Source organism: Cannabis sativa, chromosome 5 (genome assembly GCF_029168945.1).
Source record: "Cannabis sativa cultivar Pink pepper isolate KNU-18-1 chromosome 5, ASM2916894v1, whole genome shotgun sequence".
Lineage (NCBI taxonomy): Eukaryota > Viridiplantae > Streptophyta > Magnoliopsida > Rosales > Cannabaceae > Cannabis > Cannabis sativa.
This window is the reverse complement of record NC_083605.1, coordinates 9125521-9147421: the sequence shown is the minus strand read 5'-3', so window position 1 is coordinate 9147421 and position 21901 is coordinate 9125521. Positions and strand designations below refer to the sequence as shown.

The 21901-nt window shown below is 39.4% G+C and overlaps 2 protein-coding genes across 2 annotated transcripts; one reads left to right on the top strand and one right to left on the bottom strand.

Moving 5' to 3' along the window:
- The first annotated feature begins 17684 nt into the window (after nt 1-17684).
- Nucleotides 17685-18867, top strand: LOC133038139 (uncharacterized). Its single transcript, XM_061116196.1, has 2 exons — nt 17685-18515; nt 18733-18867. Exons 1-2 carry the CDS (start codon nt 17685-17687, stop codon nt 18865-18867), a joined length of 966 nt encoding a protein of 321 aa, XP_060972179.1.
- Nucleotides 18868-19240: 373 nt separating this feature from the next.
- LOC115717541 (uncharacterized) lies at nt 19241-21623 on the bottom strand. Its single transcript, XM_030646527.2, has 2 exons — nt 19798-21623; nt 19241-19653 (listed from the first exon to the last, which is right to left on the bottom strand). The coding sequence occupies exons 1-2, from the start codon at nt 19903-19905 to the stop codon at nt 19330-19332; spliced, it is 432 nt and encodes a 143-aa protein (XP_030502387.2). The 5' UTR covers nt 19906-21623; the 3' UTR covers nt 19241-19329.
- Nucleotides 21624-21901: the final 278 nt, after the last annotated feature.

Here is a 21901-nt window from a genome sequence, read left to right as displayed (position 1 = left end):
AGCCATCATTCGTGAAATAATGCAGAAGTTCAAACATGTAGTTGTGTCTCGAGTGCCGCGTGCTCAAAATGCCCACGCAGACGCATTGGCCCGACTGGCCTCCACCAGAGAAGCCGAATTACTCGATGTAATTCCGGTAGATGTATTGACTCACGCAACCATAGATCGAGAAACAATTATGGAAATCGATGATGTCCAGGAGATTACCTGGATGACTCCTATCCTCGCATACCTAGACAAGGGGCTCCTACCTGATGATAAAATAGAAGCACGGAAATTGCAACAGCGAGCAGCCCGTTATGTGATATATGACCAGAGTTTGTATCGCAGAAGTTTTAGTCAACCACTTCTCAAATGTATCAGTGGAGAAGACTGCGGTTATATACTGCGTGAAGTACACGAGGGAATTTGTGGCAATCATACTGGAGGTAATTCCCTTGCCTTAAAAATTATGCGGCAAGGGTATTACTGGCCAACACTGCGACAAGATGCCCTCGTATTTGCAAAAAGGTGTGATAGATGCCAGCGAATAGCCACTTACACACACCAGCCCCCGAGTAACCTCCATTCTATCACGAGTCCCTGGCCCTTTGCAATATGGGGAATCGATTTAATCGGCGAGTTACCCAAGGGAAAAGGCGGAGTCAAATATGCTGTGGTCGCGGTTGACTACTTCACGAAGTGGGCTGAAGCAAAAGCACTCGCAACTATCACTGCAACGAAATTACGCGAGTTCATCTACACCTCCATCATTTGTCGTTTTGGCATTTCGCATAAACTCATTTCGGACAATGGAAAACAATTTGACTGTAAAGAGATGCGACAGCTATGCAACGATTTGGGGATTAAAAAAGCTTTTTCCGCAGTTGCTTACCCACAGAGTAATGGACAGACTGAAGCAGTTAACAAGATAATTAAGCACACAATAAAGGGAAAATTAGAAGGTCGCAAAGGGGCTTGGCCAGATGAATTATCGCAAGTCCTATGGTCCTATAATACGACCCCTCGATCTACAACTGGCGAAACACCCTTCTCACTTTCTTACGGGTGCGAGGCCATGTTGCCAGTTGAAGTTGGGGCAGGTTCCCTACGCAGGGATATTTTCAATATCTCGCAGAACAACGAGAATCAGCTATTCTGCCTCGATCTTTTGGAGGAAAAACGTGATAAAGTGCAATTACAAAATGCGGCTTATCAGCAGCGAACCGCGAGGTACTTTAACTCCAAAGTGAAGGTAAAAACCCTGCGAGCAGGAGACTTGGTCCTTAGAAGAGTAATGCCAAACACCAAAATCCCGTCGCATGGGATTTTTGGGGATAATTGGGAAGGACCATACCTCGTCGCAGATCAAATTGGTGATGCAACTTATCGACTCGCAACACTCGATGGAACCGCGATTCCACGAGCATGGAATAGCAAGAGCTTGAAATTTTATTATCAGTAGTATTCGCATTATTCGATTATGTTAATTCGTGTACTTATACTTAAATATTTTTTGTTCAAAAAATCCTAAGTATAGGGGGATATATGCCCGCATGTACTATTGATTATATGAATAAAATTTGCTAAGTTTTTCAAGTGATTTAAATTTAGTTTACCAACTTTGAAAATTTTCCTACTTATTACACCGAGCTGTAATTAAAGTCGCACATGTATATAAAATTGCGATTACACCGAGCTGTAATCAAAGTTAAAAATATATATATATATATAATCGCGAGTACCCGTGTACTGTGTAAATATTAAAGGATAAGCTATCCCCGCGAGGATAGAAATTTGTCCAAAAGAGAAGGTAAATTTGTCTAAGTACAGAAGTGCGAGTACCCATGTACCGCATATATATAAAAAAAAGAAGAGTACTGAAATTAAAAAAAAAATAATCAAGCGTCTGGAGCAGCAGGAGTACTCGCGTCAGGAGCAGTCTCGTCCGCGACTTTGCTGACGATCTCATTCTCGACTTCCTCGGCCTGTACGCCCTCGACCTCATCCAGAAAGTTGCCTCCCCCACCTTGAGTCTGGGTAGGCGACATGGCGCGAAAGGCCTCAACCATCTCAGCAGCTTCAGCTCCAAGAAGAGAGAAGTCGAAGTCGGGGACTTTTGAAAGAGTGGTGTAGATATAATCAGACACAGCCTGGTCGTACTGCTTCTTCCCATTCTCTTTCTCAGCCTCCAAATCGCGAGCCATCTCGACAATCGTTGTCTGCGACTTCTTGACCTCAAGCTCCGCCTGTTCTTTCGCCCTGCTGAGTTCCTCGAGCTCCTTCTCCTTGGCCTTGTTAAGTTCCTCAATCCTCGTCACATCCTGCTTCAGCTTTTTTATATTTTCCTGAAAGTGAGCATTCTGCCTCTTCAGCGAGTCGGCTTCCTTCGAAGGAGTAGCCGCAGCTTTTATGAACAAAGCCATGGACTGCGCGGCCAGTTCAGTGGATCGAGTAACGAGATCCTCGTAAGGGATCTCAGCCAGGAACTTTTCCTGCATGGTCAGGAAGTCGCGAGCGCAAACTGGAGGGTCAATGACGACTTTCTTCCCCTTGTCCTGAGTGGTCTTGGCCAGCTTCTTGGAAGAGTCTGCGACAAGCGAAGCCATCACATCGCACTTCCTCTTCTGGGCAACGACCGGCGAAGTCGTCGCTGTTCCACCCTTTGGTTTGATCTTCAGGACAGGGGCAGACTTCAGAAAAGTCATATCTGCAAGCATAAATGACAGATAAGTAAAAAATCACAATCCTACCCGTCAGTTTATAGCAAAAGACGAGGTACCTGAAATTTGTCGAGGAGTTTGCTTAGAAAGACGCTTGTCTATTCGCTCTTGCTGCTTCTCAGATGGTTCTTTGTATACTGGCTCCCGTTGAAGACTCGCGTTCTCAGGGATCAGCTGATGTTCTCGCAACTTCGCAGTCGTACACAATAATCGCCAGTCGCGATCTTGTACCGGAAGGCTCCCAAGAATTTCAGCTGTCTCCTTGCTAGTCGCGTCAAGAGTTGGTCGAGCTGGTCTATCTGCGATGACAACAAAAAGCGGGTTAGCAAAAGATTTCAAAAAGCAAAGTAAAAAATGTCTAAGTCAAAAAATACGCGACATACTGGGTCTGCGATTAAAGTCAGTCCTAATCCCAGGAACCTTAAAGACGTAAAACCACTTCGACTTCCAGTCACCCATGTTCGATACCATCCCCTCAACACCGTTTATTTCAGAAGTCGCCCATTTGCTAAAGCAGTAGAAGCCGTTATGGAGGCCCACGCTCTTTATATCGTAGAAGTAACTAAACTCTTCTACTGACGGAGCCCTATGGGCATACTCCATGTACATCGCATAGAAAGCCAATACGGTGCGATAACTGTTGGGTGTCAGCTGAAAGGGCGATACGTCATATCGCCTAAGAATGGCTGCGACGAAGGGATGAAAGGGGACCGATACACCACATCGAAGGATGGGTATTGAGATTACCACATCCTCTGTAGGGATGATCGCAGGGTTGGTGAATGGAAGGTGCGCTCTCTGAGATGGTTTAGGACGTTGAAATGCGAGTCGCAACAAATTCAACCTCACAAAGGTGGTGAAGTCTGATTTGGCAACCCTCGAGACTAAATCCTTGCACGCGAAGGGCTCGTTCAATTGGGAGTCGTCGACCGAATCTGTCCCACTCCCTTCCGCTTCCTCCTCTTCCCCACCTGACTCGCGGACTAGAATCGTCCATTCCTCCTCCACCTCCTCGACCTCGATGTCGGGAGCATGCCTCGTGTGTATGAGGTAGTCGCGTGCCGACACTGTAGACTCGCTGTCGCGGATATCGATTGTCCCAGGTTCAGCGAGCTCCTGTACCATCCTCTCGATGTCTACGGAAGACATCGGACCTAACTCTATTTCCGCAGCCTCCATTTCGGAGATGTCCGTAGGGAGAAAACTGTCTCTCTCCTGATCCGACTCTCCGTCAAAGGCGTGGCCTCCTGAGCCGAGCTGCTGGCTATCCGATAGATCGCTCATCTGAAAGATAGAAGATCTTTTCAGCGTGATGGATGTGTGAAAAATAAAAGTAAGTGATCTCACCCGCAGTAGATTATAAAGTCGCATTCGACAGAAAGGTCAGCCTCCATGCGGCGGACCATCCCGTCAATATGCGAGAAGAGATACAGCTATCTTGGGCAAGTAATTCACGCATCCTCGGTTAAACGGTATACCTCCAGAAACGGTTGGGAGTTTCCCAGTGACTCAAGAGGTATGTATTTTCGAGCATAACCCTGAAGTTACTGGGAGACCCCCACCGTTTCGAGACTACCTATCAACCAAAGAGTGCGATCATTCGAGTATTAACGCACGTCAACAAATGGCTGGGTGTATCACAGTATCTCAAGGGGCATATAATCGCATATATGGCCATTAGAATACTGTGACACACCCACCATTTGGAATGGCAATTAATACTCTCACCACTCAGCCCGCGACCTGTAAAGATCCTAAAAGGTCTAGCCAACAGTTAAGCGGAAATGAGTCTTGGAAATATGCGATTATTCAAGCTGTTCATCCGAACACCCGCGAACATTCAAATTGTTCATCCGAATATCCGCGAGTATTCGAGACGTGAATCAGTGCCTATGAATTATGTGCGGTTATGTCAGTTTACAGGTCCTATACTATGAATGTTACCCAGTTTCATTTACCCAAAACACGTAATACCCACTAGCATACATTCCTAAAAGCCTTTAAAAACATCCAAATCCAGAAAGCAAAGCACATTTTCTCCAAAAACAGAAAACGAAAATGCAGTGATTTAGAAACTAACCTTTAGTTTTGATTCCTGCGATTGCTCTCGATCACTTCTGGGATTGAAAATGTTGTGGAAAGTGGCAGAAAATCTGGGAATGGATTTTTTCTGAAGTATGCACTGGAGGGAAGTTAAGAGAAAAGAGGGAAAAATGGGAAATTTGATTCGTATCAAAGCGTTTAAATACCCATATCCCTTATTAATTGGGATTGTGACACGTGGCAGCCAGAATGCCTAAGGTCGCCCAATCTAACGGCCAACTATGGCCACGCCTACACGAAAACCGAAGAGTTTCGTGACGTGGCACCCTAGAGATAATAAAAATTAATAATTACAGCCGTCATTTTTCGAAACCCTCGATGGGACAACCAAAAGGTCACCTCCTCGTGACAACCTTTCACCTGTCTCTCGAGTAATAGTTTCCCTCAGTGACCGCTCTTGTCACATCGCGAACTAGGGGCATGTGTTGTAGTGAGATTTCTCTCACCTAGAAACTCGAGACCAGACTCCTCTTTAAAGGACACGTGTATTCAGATTTCCAATGAAGGCTAAATGTCCGTGAGAGACTCCTCGAAGGTTAGACCTCGCTCAGGATAAAACCAGCGAGGTATTGCAAGTGCGACTTAAGTTGCACCGCGTAACCGTAATTCTCATCATACAGGGTAGACCCAACTCGCATGTGTCAGAGCATGTGCGAGTGTCCCCTCTATATCTCCGCGACAAGTATAGAGACCAACTCCCTATGATGCAGTTTGGTCCCAACGACTCAATAGCCCTGACAGACCAATATAAATTCGCATGTCCAGACTTTAATAGCTCCAACATGCGACGTCTACAAGGGGCGATTACCTAAGGACGCAGACGTTCCAAACGTACTGGCGATCCTGCGAGCTCAACAAACGGAACATGAACGGTCAACTCGTAGATGCGGAAGACGCATACGTTGATGAACTTAGTAACTGTCATACATTTATTAATGTTAACGTTGTTTGAGTTTAGTTATTGCAATTCAATGTGTAAATAATGGATTAACAATGAATGTGATCCTCATGTAACCGATTGGACACCTACTTTGTATATAAAGGGGTGATCCACCATGAAAATGGACCTACGAATCCTTTGCTACAGTTGACTAAGCAGATCGAAATCTGACTGAACCACTATAATTCATTGTCTTGTTTACTTTTTCCAGCCTTGTTGCTTGTTCTTGCATTCCCAGTCGAGTACTCGCCATTCTAGGCTGAATACTCGCACTTGTCATTTCCCTAAAAATTATCTTTCATATCAATTAAATAGTACTTTTTGGTGTTGCGAAATTCACTCGACAACAATCAAATAATCACATAAACCAACATGAACACATCCAAATCAACACACAAACAATATTCATTGTTTTAAATCCATATTTCATGAAAGTAAATCATTACCATGACTCTAAGGGCAGTTGTTGGGAATATTTTACCAGGATTTAGATTTACTAACAAGTATGTTGAATTAACATCCTAAATATGAATTCTCTAAAATAATGAAAATAAACACATAAGGGTTTAAGAAGACCTTACATTGGTTACAGTGGAATATAATGACTCCTTCCGTTCAAAAACTCTAGCCCTTGATTCCTTTCTATAAAAGAGCATTATTAAGATTTGAATCTAAATCTCTTTCTCTCCTTCGGGTTTGGTTACCACCGTCTTACTCACTATGATTGAGTACTTGACTTGCTATGTGTGGGCATGGCACTCATCACTAAGGGTTCGAATATGTGAAGAACAATGAAGGAGGTTTTAATCACTAAGGAAGGAACTCTCACATCTAGGTTCGATTGAATAGTTAAGTTGATAAAAGTTTGACAAATTGTCAAGTGGATGAGATGAGAGCACTATGTTCCTTTTATAGTGTTTCAACTAGGGCTTAGGGTTGAATTATATGGATTAAAAAAGAATAAAATAATGGGCAAAAAACACTTGTTGGCCGTACACTTAAGTGAGCCAATCTCTAGTTACAATTTTGCCACTCTTTCCAACCACTTATTCTTCTTTTCAATAATATCATATTTTCCAATTCAAACCTATAAATGCCAAAACTATTTATTTAATAATTATAATTAATTACTAAATAAAATTGCCATTATGTAATTTACTAATTAGACCATACAAAGTCTCTTAATTAACAAATTGACCCCAAAACCTCTTTTCTTCCCAATTAAGCCCTTGCTTATTGAAAATTCTTAAATAAGACATAGTCTAATTTTAGAATTATAATTGATTAATTAAAATCAATTGACTGTGCCTGCAAGCAGTATTATCTCAACTAGTGAGGGAACCATGGGCCTATATAACCGAGCTTTCAATAAGTAGATCTAGAATTCACCAAGTAAATTCTTAACTTATTAATTCTGCCTTGCTCAACTATGGATTTAGAATTGAATACACTCTCAGTTATATAGAATGCTCTATATGTACCACAATATAGATACGTTACGATTATCTATTATTACAATCCTAATAGTCAATGATCCTCTATAGATGCTCTACACTGAATATGGACAAATTTACCGTTCTACCCTTCAATGTATTTTATCCTTAAAACACTTAGCAACCTATAAATGATACTTCAGTAAACTAATATAATTATTGAAATGAGATTTCAATCATTTATCTTTATTCAGCCAAGCTCGAAGGAAATTATTGTTTCACTTCTATGTCCAGATAGAAGTTATAGATTCCATATCTATGTTTAGCTCTCCCACTCAATTGTACTATCATGTTCGCTAAATGTACGTATCACCCAGACCAAAAGGTAGGCTTAACTAACAAATCAAAGAACACAAATAACACTCTTGAGATCGAACCTAACCATGTCAGGATTAAGATCCATAGACCTAAGATCAACCATTGATATTGACTTAAAATGATATAACTGTAAGTTTAGGATATCTTATCTAAGATCAATATCGGTCCCTTCCAATGTATACTCCATACATCCGATACTAGTAAACTTTCCGAATGCCCTGGAAAGGACATAACACTTATCCAAGGTGTAAGTATACCTATCGCTGATTATCGTGCCAGTCTAAATCCAGTGAACTGACAAATCAGGGAATTAAACTTTTGAACATATAATCATAATTATATTCTACTGTGCTGACGATACTATAATCATGAACAAATACATATGTTCTGGACTTAATAGAATTTATACATTAAACATAATCATGAAATAAATCATGTGAACCATACAATAAAATGATTTCTGATCTTTATTAATTAGTGAATCTGATTATATTGAAATGGGTTTTATTTAGGGCACAAAATCCAACAGAATGTCCTTGAACAAATCTTCCTTAGTTTTGAGCTACCAAGTTGGGTAATAGAAGTTTGAGTCTCGAGCAAATTAATTTAGTGGCTGCATTGTAGATCACATTGTAACACGCTATTGGTCTGTAATCCTTCACTGTATTGAGACATTTTGTTTTGGGCACAAGAGTGAGGACAGTGTTATTAATTTCCTTCAATAACTGGCCTGTCTTGAGGAAGGAAATTATGGCATCAACTACTTCTTCTCTAATTATCTCCCAATTTTCCTGATAAAAGGAACTACCAAACCCATCTGGCCCTGGTGCGTTGACACCTGGAATAGCTGAGAACACTTTTTTTACCTCCTCTCTAGTAAAATCTACTATTACAAACTCTACTTGATCCTCTGTTACAAAATTTCCTTCATTGAGTATATTTTTCTGCACTTTCTTTCTTTCATGCATACAAATACCCAAGAGACCAAGATAATATTGAATGAAGGCATACATAATATCTTTTGGCTCATCAACTCTTTTCCCTTCTACATTGACAATTGAGAGGACCTAATTGTGTCTTCTTCTTTCTCGGATGTTGATGTGAAACAGTGCAGAATTTTCATCACCATCTCTTACCCAAGTCAGTTTAGCTTTCTGTTGTAAAAAGGATAAGTAATTTTTGTAAATTGCAGCATAATTATTCCTAGCTTCTAGTTTTCTCAAGTGATACTCAGGATTAAGAGGTTGTTGTTGGAGGTTTGTTTGACATTCTTCTAGGTGGATTTGAGCTTCCACTTAGTTGCCATGGATATCAGAATAGGATTGGGCATTTAACTCCCTGAAAGCCATCTTCATATTCTTCAGCTTGGTGATAATACGATACATTTTGGTTCCTTGAACCTGTTCCTTCCACAAACTACTCTTTTATGAATAGAGAGGACATCATGAGAATGATCAAATCTCCTTCATTCATGAACACTACTTCAGTAGTAGGAAAACATGCCATCCATTCTTGATTAGCAAGGACACGATCTATTTTAGAATAGATCCTATCTACACCATATTGTTTATTGCACCATGTATAATAATTTCCACTGAATTTAACATCATCCAATTGACATTTAGCAATACAATTAATAAATTTAGTGGAAGAATTATACCTTACTGGCTTGCCGATAGGTTCATCCTTTGCGAAAATGTCATTAAAGTCTCCCATAACAATCCATGCTTCCACAGTAGCTAATTCTTGGAGATCTTGCCATAATTTCTTCCTTCCTTCCTCATCATTGAATTCATAAACAAAGGTGACTATAAATCTGCTCTTATTATCCAATGTTTCTACTTCGAGGTGGATTAATTGACTAGAACATTTTAAAATATTCACATTGAAACAAGAAGGTCTCCTACTTACTATTATTCTTCCTCCTAAATACCATGCATTATTAGAGGTAAAGCACCATCCATTTAACATATTATAGTATAAGGCACCAAGTTTGGGAGCCTTAACTCTTGTCTCGAGGAGCCCCACCAAACTAACATTTTGAGTTGCAAGAAATTGTTTGACCAGTTGTTGTTTGTGTTGGTTGTTGACTCCTCGGACATTCCAACTTGCAATTTTATCCATTAGGAAGAGGAGGTACTCCCCCTCCTCCTGTATTCCCAATGTTTCCTATTTCATCACTCTGCTCTTGTGCCTTCAATTGATTGGCTTCATCATAAACTGTTGGCTCTTGAAGAGAGGAGAAGGAATTTGCAACAGCTATATCAGTAGCAGCTGTTATTTCTTTATTCACACATTTCTTCACCTTTTAGACTTTTTTTTTTATGGTTTAAATCCATCAGCCTCTACCACTTTTGCATCCTGATCTTTTGCTTTGGCTTCTTTAATGATCCATTCAGCCTTTTTCCCTTCATTTCTTTGGCAGTCACTGGTATCGTGGCCTACACCTTTGCAATGTGCACAAGTGGTGGGCTTCCACTCATAAGTAGCAAATACTGTCGTGGCTACACCATTCTCATCTTCAAACCAATTTTTCTTTGGGAATTCCTACTTCAGTGATACTTCAATGAGAATGCGCAGATAGTTTAGCTTCTCTCTGTTTTTGTAAATGAATCAACCATAACAGGCTCACCCCCTTAACTAATGATCTTGAATAACACCTGTTCACCCTAGTATTTTAGTTCAAGGTTCTCCAAGGGAACCCAAATTGGCACCATATGGATATCTTCTTTCTTGAAGTTAACATTAGGGTCCCAAGCATTCATTATTACTGGGCGTTTGTTGAAAAAGATATATCCTCCATAGAGGACCTTATCTCTATCTGTTATGGTTTGAAAACACACCAAAAAAATTCCATAAGACAACATACCAACTTTGTCGATTTCATCTCTCCAAACACGTCGAACAAATCCATCCAAAATCGACATTGGGGGATTTGCCCCAAGAACGTAGCAGACAATGGAGGGCGTCCAAAAGTCTACTTCTTCCTGAATATCCTCCTTTGTGATTTTGATTCTCTGTTTGGAAGTAGAACCAGCAAACTTGGTTTCTAGATTTCGAATTATGTTCCTAGATCTTAGGATAGGAGGAATAGCTTCCTTACCTCGTGCGACTGCAGTTGCTGTCTGGCTTTGAGCTTCCCCGAACTGTTTAGCCTGCATGAAATGTGCGAATTCCATTCGTATTTCGTCCCTCTGTACGTTTTCATTCATAGGCAATCCAGGAGAAAGTTCAATCTTAGGGATGTAAACAGGGCGGGACGGATGCGGGGATTGCTCCTCCACCCCCATACCCGCTTCTTAAATTCACCCCCATACCCGCCCCAATACCCATTTAAATTAAAGCAGGGGTGGGGAGGGGATTACCCGACGGGGGAAGGATTTCCATCGGGTACCCATTCCATATATATTTTTGAAAAAAAATGATGTCTCAAAGAGAATTAAAAAACAATAATCATAAAAGGTCAATAAAACAATAAACTTAAGTTGAATAGTGTGTATAATAAAAAAAAATGAGTATAATCAATAAAAAGCCTAAAGCATGAAATTATTTTAATTGTAGTACTTATGATTTTAAAACTTAAATATATACATTTATCATATCGGGGCGGGTATCTATTCCCCTGCCCCGCCCCGTTTCTGACTCGGGTATGAATCTTTAAACCCATACCCGCCCCCGCCCTTGCCCTCGCCCCCGAAAGTCAACCCCTGTACTGGGGCGGGTACCCACGGGTATCCGAACCCGCGGGTATAATTGCAATCCCTATTCAATCTCATTCTCCATAGTCTGGAGAAGATCCCCAGGAGAACCAACTTCGACTTCCTCATCGGAGAACAGTATAGGCTCGTATCTAAGGACTTCATCCATGGATTTGGTCTTCCTTACATCAATGGTTGAGTCAGGACCACGTTTCTTCTTCTTCTTTGTTGGTGATTTAGGTTTACTTTATTTCATTGCCCTCGTCTTCGCCATGGCTCCAGCTCAAGGAGCTGAGAGAAAGCTAGAAAGAGAAAACCATTGTTCTTAAGGGTTATGTTGACCGAGGTTTTCGGCAACCAGTTAAATAATGTATAAGAAGAGCTGTAGAAAGTTTAATGCATGAGATTTTTACGTGGTTGGGGCATTAATGAGCCTTAGTCCACGAGTCTTTTTTATTAATGAGAGTATTTATTACAGAGAATGTTCTTGGTGGATTTTTCTCCTATTTTCTCTCTTTAATTCCTTTAAACCAAGAATGTTCGACCCTTTTTCAGTCTGTTTGTGGGGTATTTATAGTGTTTATCTGGGGTGATACCTAGGAATGGATCACTTGTCTTTCTAGGTTAGCTTCATAGGGGCATGTATTCCCAACAGATACAAAATAGGAAATACATGACCTATACCATAGGTATCTTAGGAGTTAGGTGGATATAATCTTTTATTCCCTTTTGACTGATGTGATTTCTCATAAATTAGCCGTCAATAGCCTTATTGATTATAGTGTAATAGTTGAAAAAAGGGGGGTTACGCCATCTGTCATGTCGTTTATGGAGATTTCAATACGTCTTCCCCCATGCGGCATTAAATGCGAAGTGACTGTTCAAGAGATCTCTGCACCTCCCGGAACAGCCTTAGCATGCCTCTGGCCTCCCGGAGAGTAAAAATACTTCTTATGCTCTCCTCCGGGAGACACCTTCCTGAGTATTCCTCTTTCGCCTAAGACTTAGTCGGTTTCATAAGTGTTGGTTCTTACAGATCCACGTGTTAGCCTCATTCATGTCCGCGTATATTGGGAAAAATCAAGGGCAATAGGTTAAAATATTAATGATATTAACATATTTTTATCTGTTATTTAATTTACAAAAAATGAAAATTAAATCCCTAGAATATAAGACTAATATCTTAAGGGAATATCTCTATTTTCGTGGGTTGTTAGGCCTGTCCCACAATTTACTCAGCTGTTCAGAGTTGTTTGCATAAGTTGGCTGGCCAACCCTATTTTTAGGGCCTGGCCGGCCTATGACCTTCCATGGGTTGGCCCTAAAAATAGGGATGGCTGACCAACTTGTGCAAACAACTTTATAATGTTGAGCAAATTGCGGGACAGACTCACCAGTCCACAAAAATAGGGATATTCCCTCAAGATATTAGTCCTATATTTTAGGGATTTAACTGTCCCTTTTTGTGATTTAAATAATATATAAAAAGATGTTAATATCCCTATTTTAAAGGGATATCTTTACCTTTTTGAATTAGGATCTTTTGTAAACCCTACATTATATAAAGGGCGTTAGATCATTCTCTCAAGGCTAAGTCATTCCACAAGCAGTAAAGGGTCTTTACAAGTCTTCTCTCATGCTCCATGAAGCTTCCCTAGAATATAGTTGACCTATGACCTTCCATGGGCCGGCCAGGTACAGTCTAGCCGGCCTTTTTAACTTCTTTGTACAGCTTTACAGCCAAAGGTCGGGCCTCCTTGGTTGAACAGGCCTCTTTGGTCTGACATGTATTCTTCGCTGGCCAGCTTATTTTTAAGACCTAGCTATCTTATAAGCTTCCTTTGGTCAGCCAGACACGGTTGGCCAAGGTCTTGATGGCCCGCTTAACCCCTTTTGCTAATTGCTTTACAGTTTTTCTTGGTTGCTTTAGAACCCTTGACATCTGACACGCCGTGTAAGGTGACTTTGTCCTGTTATTGACAAGTTGTATTCCACATGTCCTCAGTTTTGACAGTGTGGACATGTCACATCAAGTGGACAAAATTTGGAATAACAGTCTGCCTTTTCGAGGCAATCAGCGAACTAAGTTTTCAAAGTGAACCTAATAAATTCAACCAAAATAGTTATTAGATATTTCTTGAATTCTTTTGTCACAATATTGAAGCTTTGGGCAACATTGCTGGTCATTATGTTGTATCGATCACCTAGACAATAAGGACAAACCCACTTTTCAAACACTGTACTCTCCACATATACAGCAATGGTAGGATCCATTTATTTAAGCTTCTTAAATTATCTATCACAACTAGCCTTCGACCATGAGTAAGATATACACAATGTTTTCTTGTGACATGCATCAATCTTGAACTTGGAGTTCATGTTCATAACAATGTGGTGATAGCATGCACAATGACATGCTTCGGAGAAAACAAGTGGTACAACATGGTTGATGCTTTGATACACTAAGTTCTCAACCACCCTAATCACTTCCCTCAACCTTCGTAAGGAATATGTCTAAGATTCGTTACTCTCACTGTCAACTATTCCAAAAGCAATCAGAAATAATTGTTTGTTTGCATCGTATGCCACAAAATTTAACATTATGCCAACATACTTGATCTTCAAGAATGTGTCGTCCATACTTATTACAGGACAACAGACAGTAAATCCCCTCCTACATGCACCAAGTGAAAAATAATACTTGAACCGCTCACCCTCTACTTACAGGTCAGTAATGGTACCTAGATTCTTTTATTGCAACATGTACAAATCTCTAATTTTAAATCATACCCCAACGGGCCAATCCCTAACTCTTCATATAAAATTTTACGAATTTTCTATAAGGTTGTGTTCACTTTTATAATCCCAATTAAAACTCTCAACACCCCAAACACCATCATACAATATAACCAGAACATAGTCGATCATGTAATTTCATACAAAAAAATATTAGTAAATAAATAACAAAAAAAATAGAGTAATTTGCGGCAAAAATACCTAAGTTTTATGTCGAGTAGCAGATAAATACCTAAGTCCTATTTTTGGCAGTATAAATACCTTCCGTCACTACTCTGGAACTTCCGTAGGTACCTCTCTGTTTTTTGCATTGTAATGTGCCAGGTGTCGTGCCATGTCATTAAAATGTATGCCACATCACTCACACCACTTAAACTTAACCATGCCACAACATACATTAAAAACCCTCTTAAAATAAAAATTAAACATTAAATTTGTTACACAAATAATGGAAATTTAAATTATTAAAAAAATAACTTTTAATTAAAACTGATTTATAATCTAAATGAGGAAAGAATAAATAAAATAATTAAAATCAAATTTTACATTTAAATTAAAAACAAAACAAAATTGCTGCTCAGTTTCTGAAAAGAGAGTAGTTACCATTTTTGCAAAAAAATCCCAATCTTTGTTGAAAGAGTCGAGAGAAACTTAGGGCTCAACTTGAAGACGAACGCACATTGACCCAAGGTTGAAGACGATCAAAGGTTCGACTTTAAAACGCAACAGTCCAAGGTTGAAGACGATCGAAGGTTGAAGTAAAACAGGACAGTGTCGAGGGTATGGCCTTTTACAGGGACGATGGAGGTGATCCCCCTGACTACGGTAAGTTTCCCTTTAGTAATTTCTTTTGTCAGTTTTGAAAGTGGAATTGATGGGTTCTCTCCTACTTTTAGTATTGTTGTGTGATAGGGTTTTGAAAAGAAAATGATGGGGATTAGGAAGTGTGTGTGCTCTGTTATAAAAAGGTATTTTTTTTTTTGTAGTATTGTTCAGTTAATAGTGATGGGTTTTGTTTTCTTCTGTTCCATTTGACATAAAGAAATGCTATTTTTGGGGGTTTGGGTTACAACACACTACACGAGCAAATGGTTGGTGGGAATTAGAATAAGAATCTTTAAAGCTTATGGTTAGGGTTTTGTGTTGCTATTATTGCAACTTTATGCATGTGCACTTACTGAAAGTGGGGTCCATAGTTGACCAAAAATTTTTTACTTAATTTTGTGTTTGGTATGTTTGGGAGATGCTAATTAGTTGCTTCCCCTGTGATCTGCCTATTTTTTTTGTTGAAATTGAATTTGACAGGTGGTAATTTAGACTACTTGACACTTGCAATCCACCATGGGGGCATGTTCTTCACACCCTTTGGTAATAGGAAATATGAGGGTGGGAAGGTTAATTACTTTGATAGGATTGATAAGGAGCAGATGAGCAGGGTGTTCATAGAAGGTTTTGTGTTGTCCCTAGGTTACAAATTGCCATTTGGTATGCTGTATAAGGCCAAAGATAGAGCTCTAAGAGATGGTTCCATGATTTTGGATGATAGAGATGTCCAATCTATCCTATACAAAATAGAAATGAGGAAGTGGACAAAGATGGATGTTTATTTGGTCATGCCTGAGATGACACTGGAATTGGAATGGAAAAATGACCCAACTGCTGGGCCTCATGTTCCAGAGCTACCAACCAAGCTTCAACACTGTGTGATTGAGGAATTGCCACCAGATGCTGATGTGGTGGCTGATGTAGTGGGCATACCAGAACCCATAGGCAAAGGAAAAGATAGAAGAGGCAGTAAGGGTAAAGGTAAAGGAATTGAGGTGGTTGAAATAAGTAGCTCCTCTGAAGAATCAGTTGATGAGGATGATACAGATGATGAGGATGATGGCATGGATGATGATATGGATGATGAGGATGGCCTAGAAGAGTCAGATTATGAAGGATATTGTAGTGATGACTATGTCATCTTTGATGGTTGTGGACCACAATGGGAAGACCCTGAAATTCAAGATGCAGGGGAAGATGCACCTCCAGTTGATACGAGAAGATGAAGACCCACTTATATACCAAACCCCCACAGATGAGCCAAGAATTCACCAACCCACCATAAATGATCCAATGATGTATGAGTCCAACACATTTGAACCAACACCACCTCAGCCTACAAGATTTGACACAACACCAGACTTTCCCTGTGCATTTGACACAACACCATACTTTCCCACTGCATTTGACCCAACACCACATCAGGCCCAACCATTTGACCCAATACCACCTCAGCCCACTACATTAGACCCAATACCACCTCAGCCCACTACAATTGACCCAACACCACCTCAGCCCACTACATTAGACCCAATACCACCCCATCCCAATCCATTTCACCCAAGTGTTGACATACCAGTAAACCAGCCCAATGTTATTGACCCAACAACATCACAACACCAAGACATAAATGGGACACAACAGGCCAATGATGAACAAGATTTTGAGTTTCATGAGGAGGAATATGAGCAAGATGTCCAAGCTGAGAGGAATATAGCCAAGCCAACAGATCCTAGCAAATGGTGGTCAAGTGTCACTAATTTTTGCAGTCAAGGTGGTGAGGGTAATGAGTGTGAAGGAGATGGAGTTGAAAGTGAAGATGACTTGCAAAGTTTAGCAAGTGATGATGAGGAAGGTGAGGTTAGGAAAAATTCAAGACCTGAGTATAATCCACAGTGTGACAAGGCTTGTTTTCAGTTTAAGAAAGGGATGATTTTTGCAAATGTTGAAGTTTTCAGAAAGGCCCTTAGGGAACATTTTATTGCTAATGACAGGGACTTCAAGTACATTAGTAATGACCAAAGAAGAGTGAGGGCCACGTGTAAAGGTAATGGTTGTGAGTGGATCTAGGGTTAACTCAGATGAGTCAACTTTTCAAGTCAAAAAGCTAGAAGAGGAGCACACATGTGGAATAGTCCTTGACAATAGGCTTGCAAATTCTGATTTCTTGGCCAGACATTTCCTGGACAGCTTCAGATTAAACCCAAGTTTGCACTTCACAGCCTTCAAGGAGATGGTGTCAAACACTAAATTTTCCAGGGTCAGTAAATGGACTTTTTACAGGGCTAAGAACATTGCCTTAGAGATGTTGGAAGGATCTGTGGCTGACCAGTATGCAATTCTGGATGACTATTGCAAGCAAATACTGCTAACCAATCCTGGTAGTACTGCCAAGATCCAGACTAAGTTGGAAGGTGATCAAAGGGTGTTTGAAAGGGTGTACATTTGCTTAAAAGCTTGCAAGGATGGGTTCAGAAATGGGTGTAGGCCTCTGATTTGTCTAGATGGAACATTCTTGAAAGGATATTGCAAGGGTTTGTTGTTGGTTGCTGTTGGGATAGATCCTGAGAATGCCATCTACCCTATTGCCTATGCTATATGTGAGAAGGAAACAACTGATTCCTGGACTTGGTTTTGTGAACTGCTAAACCAAGATCTAGACAATGAGAGGACAGATTTGTACACACTAATGAGTGACAAGTAGAAAGGTTTGGAGAATGCTGTTGGGAGGGTTTTGACTGGTTCAGCTGTTAGGCATTGTGTGAGGCACCTTCATTCCAATTTTAAGAAGGACCATCCTGGTTTGTTGATGAAGCAGATGTTGTGGGCAGCTGCTAGAGCAACCACTATACCAGAGTTTGAGAGGAAAATGGCAGAAATCAAGGAAGTTAATCAGGCTGCATACAATTGGTTAGCTGCTAAGCCACCAACAGAGTGGACAAAGGCCTATTTCTCAGAAGGTGTCAAGTGTGATGTCCTGCTCAACAACCTATGTGAGTCTTTCAACAATGCAATACTTGAGGCTAGAGACAAGCCCATAATAACCCTGCTGGAGAAGTTAAGATATTGGCTCATGTGTAGGTTTCAAAAGAAAAGAGAGAGTGTGAAGAAATGGAAAGAGGAATATGGGAGAAACATATGGAAAATCATGGAGCAAAACAAGAAAATTGCTTCAAATTGTCTAGTAACACAGTCAACAGAAGTAATTTTCCAAGTGGACTGTCCTGGTACAGTTAGCTATGCTGTGAACTTAATTGAAAAAACCTGCAGCTGCAGAAGGTACCAACTTAGTGGAATACCATGTGGTCATGCATTAGCAACCATATGGCAAGCAGGGCATCAAGTGAAAGATTATGTCTCACACTTTTACAAGAAAGAGATGATGGTGAAGGCCTATGAAGGTGTCATACACCCAATGCCAGGACCACAGTTTTGGCCAAGATCGGGTCTCAATCCAATTCAACCACCAGCTGAGACAAACCTACCAGGAAGGCCAAAAAAGAAGAGAAGGAGAGATGTGGATGAACCACCAGCAGCAAATTCAACCACTTTAAGAAGATTTGGACAAGTTCACAAATGCAGTAGGTGTGGTGTTCGTGGCCATAATGCAAAAAAGTGTCAAGCTGATCCAACTACACAGGTTATTTTTTCTCATTTAACAACTACACTGGTTGAAACTTGTTATAACCCTATACCTGTTAGAGTCATGAATCTATGTTAGTGCAGGTTCCAACTTGTCTCACACTTGCACTTTTATGTTATTATGCTTAGAAATGTAAAACTAAGTTATACATTAGCTTTTCAATTCAATTAATGTTTGGATTAATATATGTCTAACTAATAATTTAATTTTACAGCCTGCTCAGCCAAAGAAAAGGGGGAGACCACCATCTGCCAATCCAACTGATGCAACCAAGAAAAGAAAGGAAAGGTTGATGAAGCAAAGGCAAAGGGATAATGCTACTGGGCTCTCTGATAATGCAAATATTTAGGGATTTATGATAGAAGTTTTTTGTTGTAATTTGGTGAACTTTATGCCAATTTAACATATTAACATTAACTATGTTACCTAATGTATCTACCTAATTTCATGTGTGGCAATTTGGTGGACTTGATGTCATTTTGTGTCCACCCTTTTGATGCCATTAAACTATGTTATGTATTTTGTTTAAAAAGCACAAGTATTAGGTCTTTTTGAAACTTTGTGTATTTGGATAAGGATTTCAATTCTGTAGGGTACAAATTTATGTCTTTTGTCCACACTTTGTATTTGATGATGCAAACCTAATGGTTGTATCTTTTGATTATTTACCTTTGTAAAATACTAATTATAAATCAAAACCCACACAATTCATGCAATATCACTTAATAAAAAAGAGTAATTCATTCATACATAAAAGAGTCATTCATTCATACATTAAAGCTTACTAGTACAATTCTTAACCTTCTTCATTTCAGAACAACATTACATAGAGTACAACTATAACTACACAACCTAAAAACCAAATCCAATAATTATCTTTTCCCCTTTCAAATGCAGATGTGCTTTCATTATAATCTTCCAAAGGTGCATGACTGTGATGACTACTACAATGAGTATCAACATCTCCATTTGTACAAACTCCATGGCTGCAAGGGGCTGTTCTTTGTTGATGCACAAAACAGTACCCTATCGAAACTTCATGCCCACTCCAATCTCCATGGATACAACATCCACCTCCACAATTTCGAAACATCTCCCTGTCAACCCACTCGAAAAAATCGCACCCACCATTCCTCTGAAAAACCAAACAATCAACACCCAAAATAAGAGGGGGAAAGTTTCAGAAAATTGCAAAAATTCTAGCTTCACACACTAACAATGGTGAACCACTTGAAAAAACCCCTCGGGCTGCCAGAATTTTTGGGAAAAGAGACCATACCTTATGGATTGGGCAGCACTTGAACCTTCTCCCAGGATTCTTCATCGTCCTAGAGGTGCGAATCGCAACTTCCAATGGTGGTTTACAATCGCAAAACCACCGTCCCATTGCCTCACTGTCACCTTCGAGCTTACAACAATGGTGGAAAAGTTTTGCCTCAGATATTTAAGTTTGAGTTATATAAAATATTTATTTATTTTTTATTTTTTTGGTTTTTTTGTAAGTATTTTTATTTTGATTTTAAGAGGGTTTAATTAATTTTAGGGTTTTATTTTAAGAGGGTTTTTAATGTATGTTGTGGCATGGTTAAGTTTAAGTGGTGTGAGTGATGTGGCATACATTTTAATGACATGGCACGACACCTGGCACATTACAATGCAAAAAACGGAGAGGTACCTACGGAAGTTCCAGAGTAGTGACGGAAGGTATTTATACCGCCAAAAATAGGACTTAGGTATTTATCTGCTACTCGGCATAAAACTTAGGTATTTTTGCCGCAAATTACTCAAAAAAATATCAAAAACACTCAAAATTAGCAAAATATACATTTCGCCGAGAACATATCGTTAAACCATCGTGACGGACACAGAACAATATTTTATAGGCAGAAATTGAAAAAATTATTGACAAACTATCGAGAAATAATCATGATGGAGACAAAATAATAATTTTCTCCCAACAATCGATAAAGCATCGACAAGTTGTCGATAAATAAGTGTGATGGATAGAAAGTGATAAATTTCTCAAGACTATCGAGATAGTATCGATAACCCATCAAGATACCATCAATAAAAAACTAAAAAATACAAAATAAAAAAATCACACATCCATGGAAATTATTGAGATATCCTAAAATTATCGTAAAATTATTGATAAGAGTCTTTCCTAACCTTGGTACCCTTATCAACGATAAAACATCGACATAAACCATTGATATAGCGTGAAAAATCTATATCTCGCTGAAAAAACCAGATCCTGCCATTTTACAGAAAAGCAGCAACATAACACCAATCCAAACAATAACCACACAGATTTACTGGAAATGAACTACATACTCTTCAAAATATTTACAATTTTTTTGAAAAAAAACTTACCCATTATTGTAGGGGGAAATGAGCAGTGAGCAGGGCCGGTCCTGAAACAAAGTGGGCCACAGGAAAAAAAAAATTTAGGGCCCTTATGTTAGAAAAAATATGGTATTTTTCAAAATCATTTAAAAAAATATATAATTTTAAAAGAGAAAAAAAAAATTGGGCCCCTGGACTAGGTGGGCCCTAGGCACAGGCCTAGCCCGCCTATGGTCAGGGTCGAGCCTGGTAGTGAGTGAGGCTCTCGACGGTGGATGAGCAGCGAGTTTTGCACGGTCAGTGAGCGTGATTCGTGGCTGGCTTTAGTGGAGTCTCTTCCGTCGACGCCACCGACTATTGTGGTTATGAATGAGTTTTGTTTAAGAGAGAGAGAGAGAGAGAGAGAGAGAGAGAGAGAGAGAGAGAGAGAGAGAGAGAGAGAGAGAGAGAGAGAGAGAGAGAGAGAGAGAGAGAGAGAGAGAGAGAGAGAGAGAGAGAGAGAGAGAGAGAGAGAGAGAGAGTTGTGTTATTTTTGTCTTTTCTAGGAAAAGCATGTCAAAATATGCATTGTTTGGTATAAAATAACGAAGAGTCTAAAAATTAATAATGAACAAATTTTTAAGTTTACATAATGAAATTTCTCTAATACGAAAAAAAAATATAAAAATATAAACATAAAAGTTCCTTAAACATAAATAATATTTTTTAAAATCTTGTTCATGGTAATTCTCCTAGAACAAATAATAAATTTAGACTAAAGGGAAATAAATAGTTTGTATTTTTTTTTTTGAAAAAAATAATTAGTATTTCTCTTTAAGAAATAATTACTCGAAAATATGATTATTTTATTATAATAATAAGACTAGAAGTAAAAGTTTTTTATTAAAATATAGAAAGAAAGAAAAAATAATTTATTTCGTATTACTATTAAGTTAAAGTTGTAAAATATGAGGAGATTTACGATGATGCACTTTCACACCGAGATGCAAGTTTGGTTTGGAAAGTTTTGATTAGTAACACTTTTCATAGCACGTGGT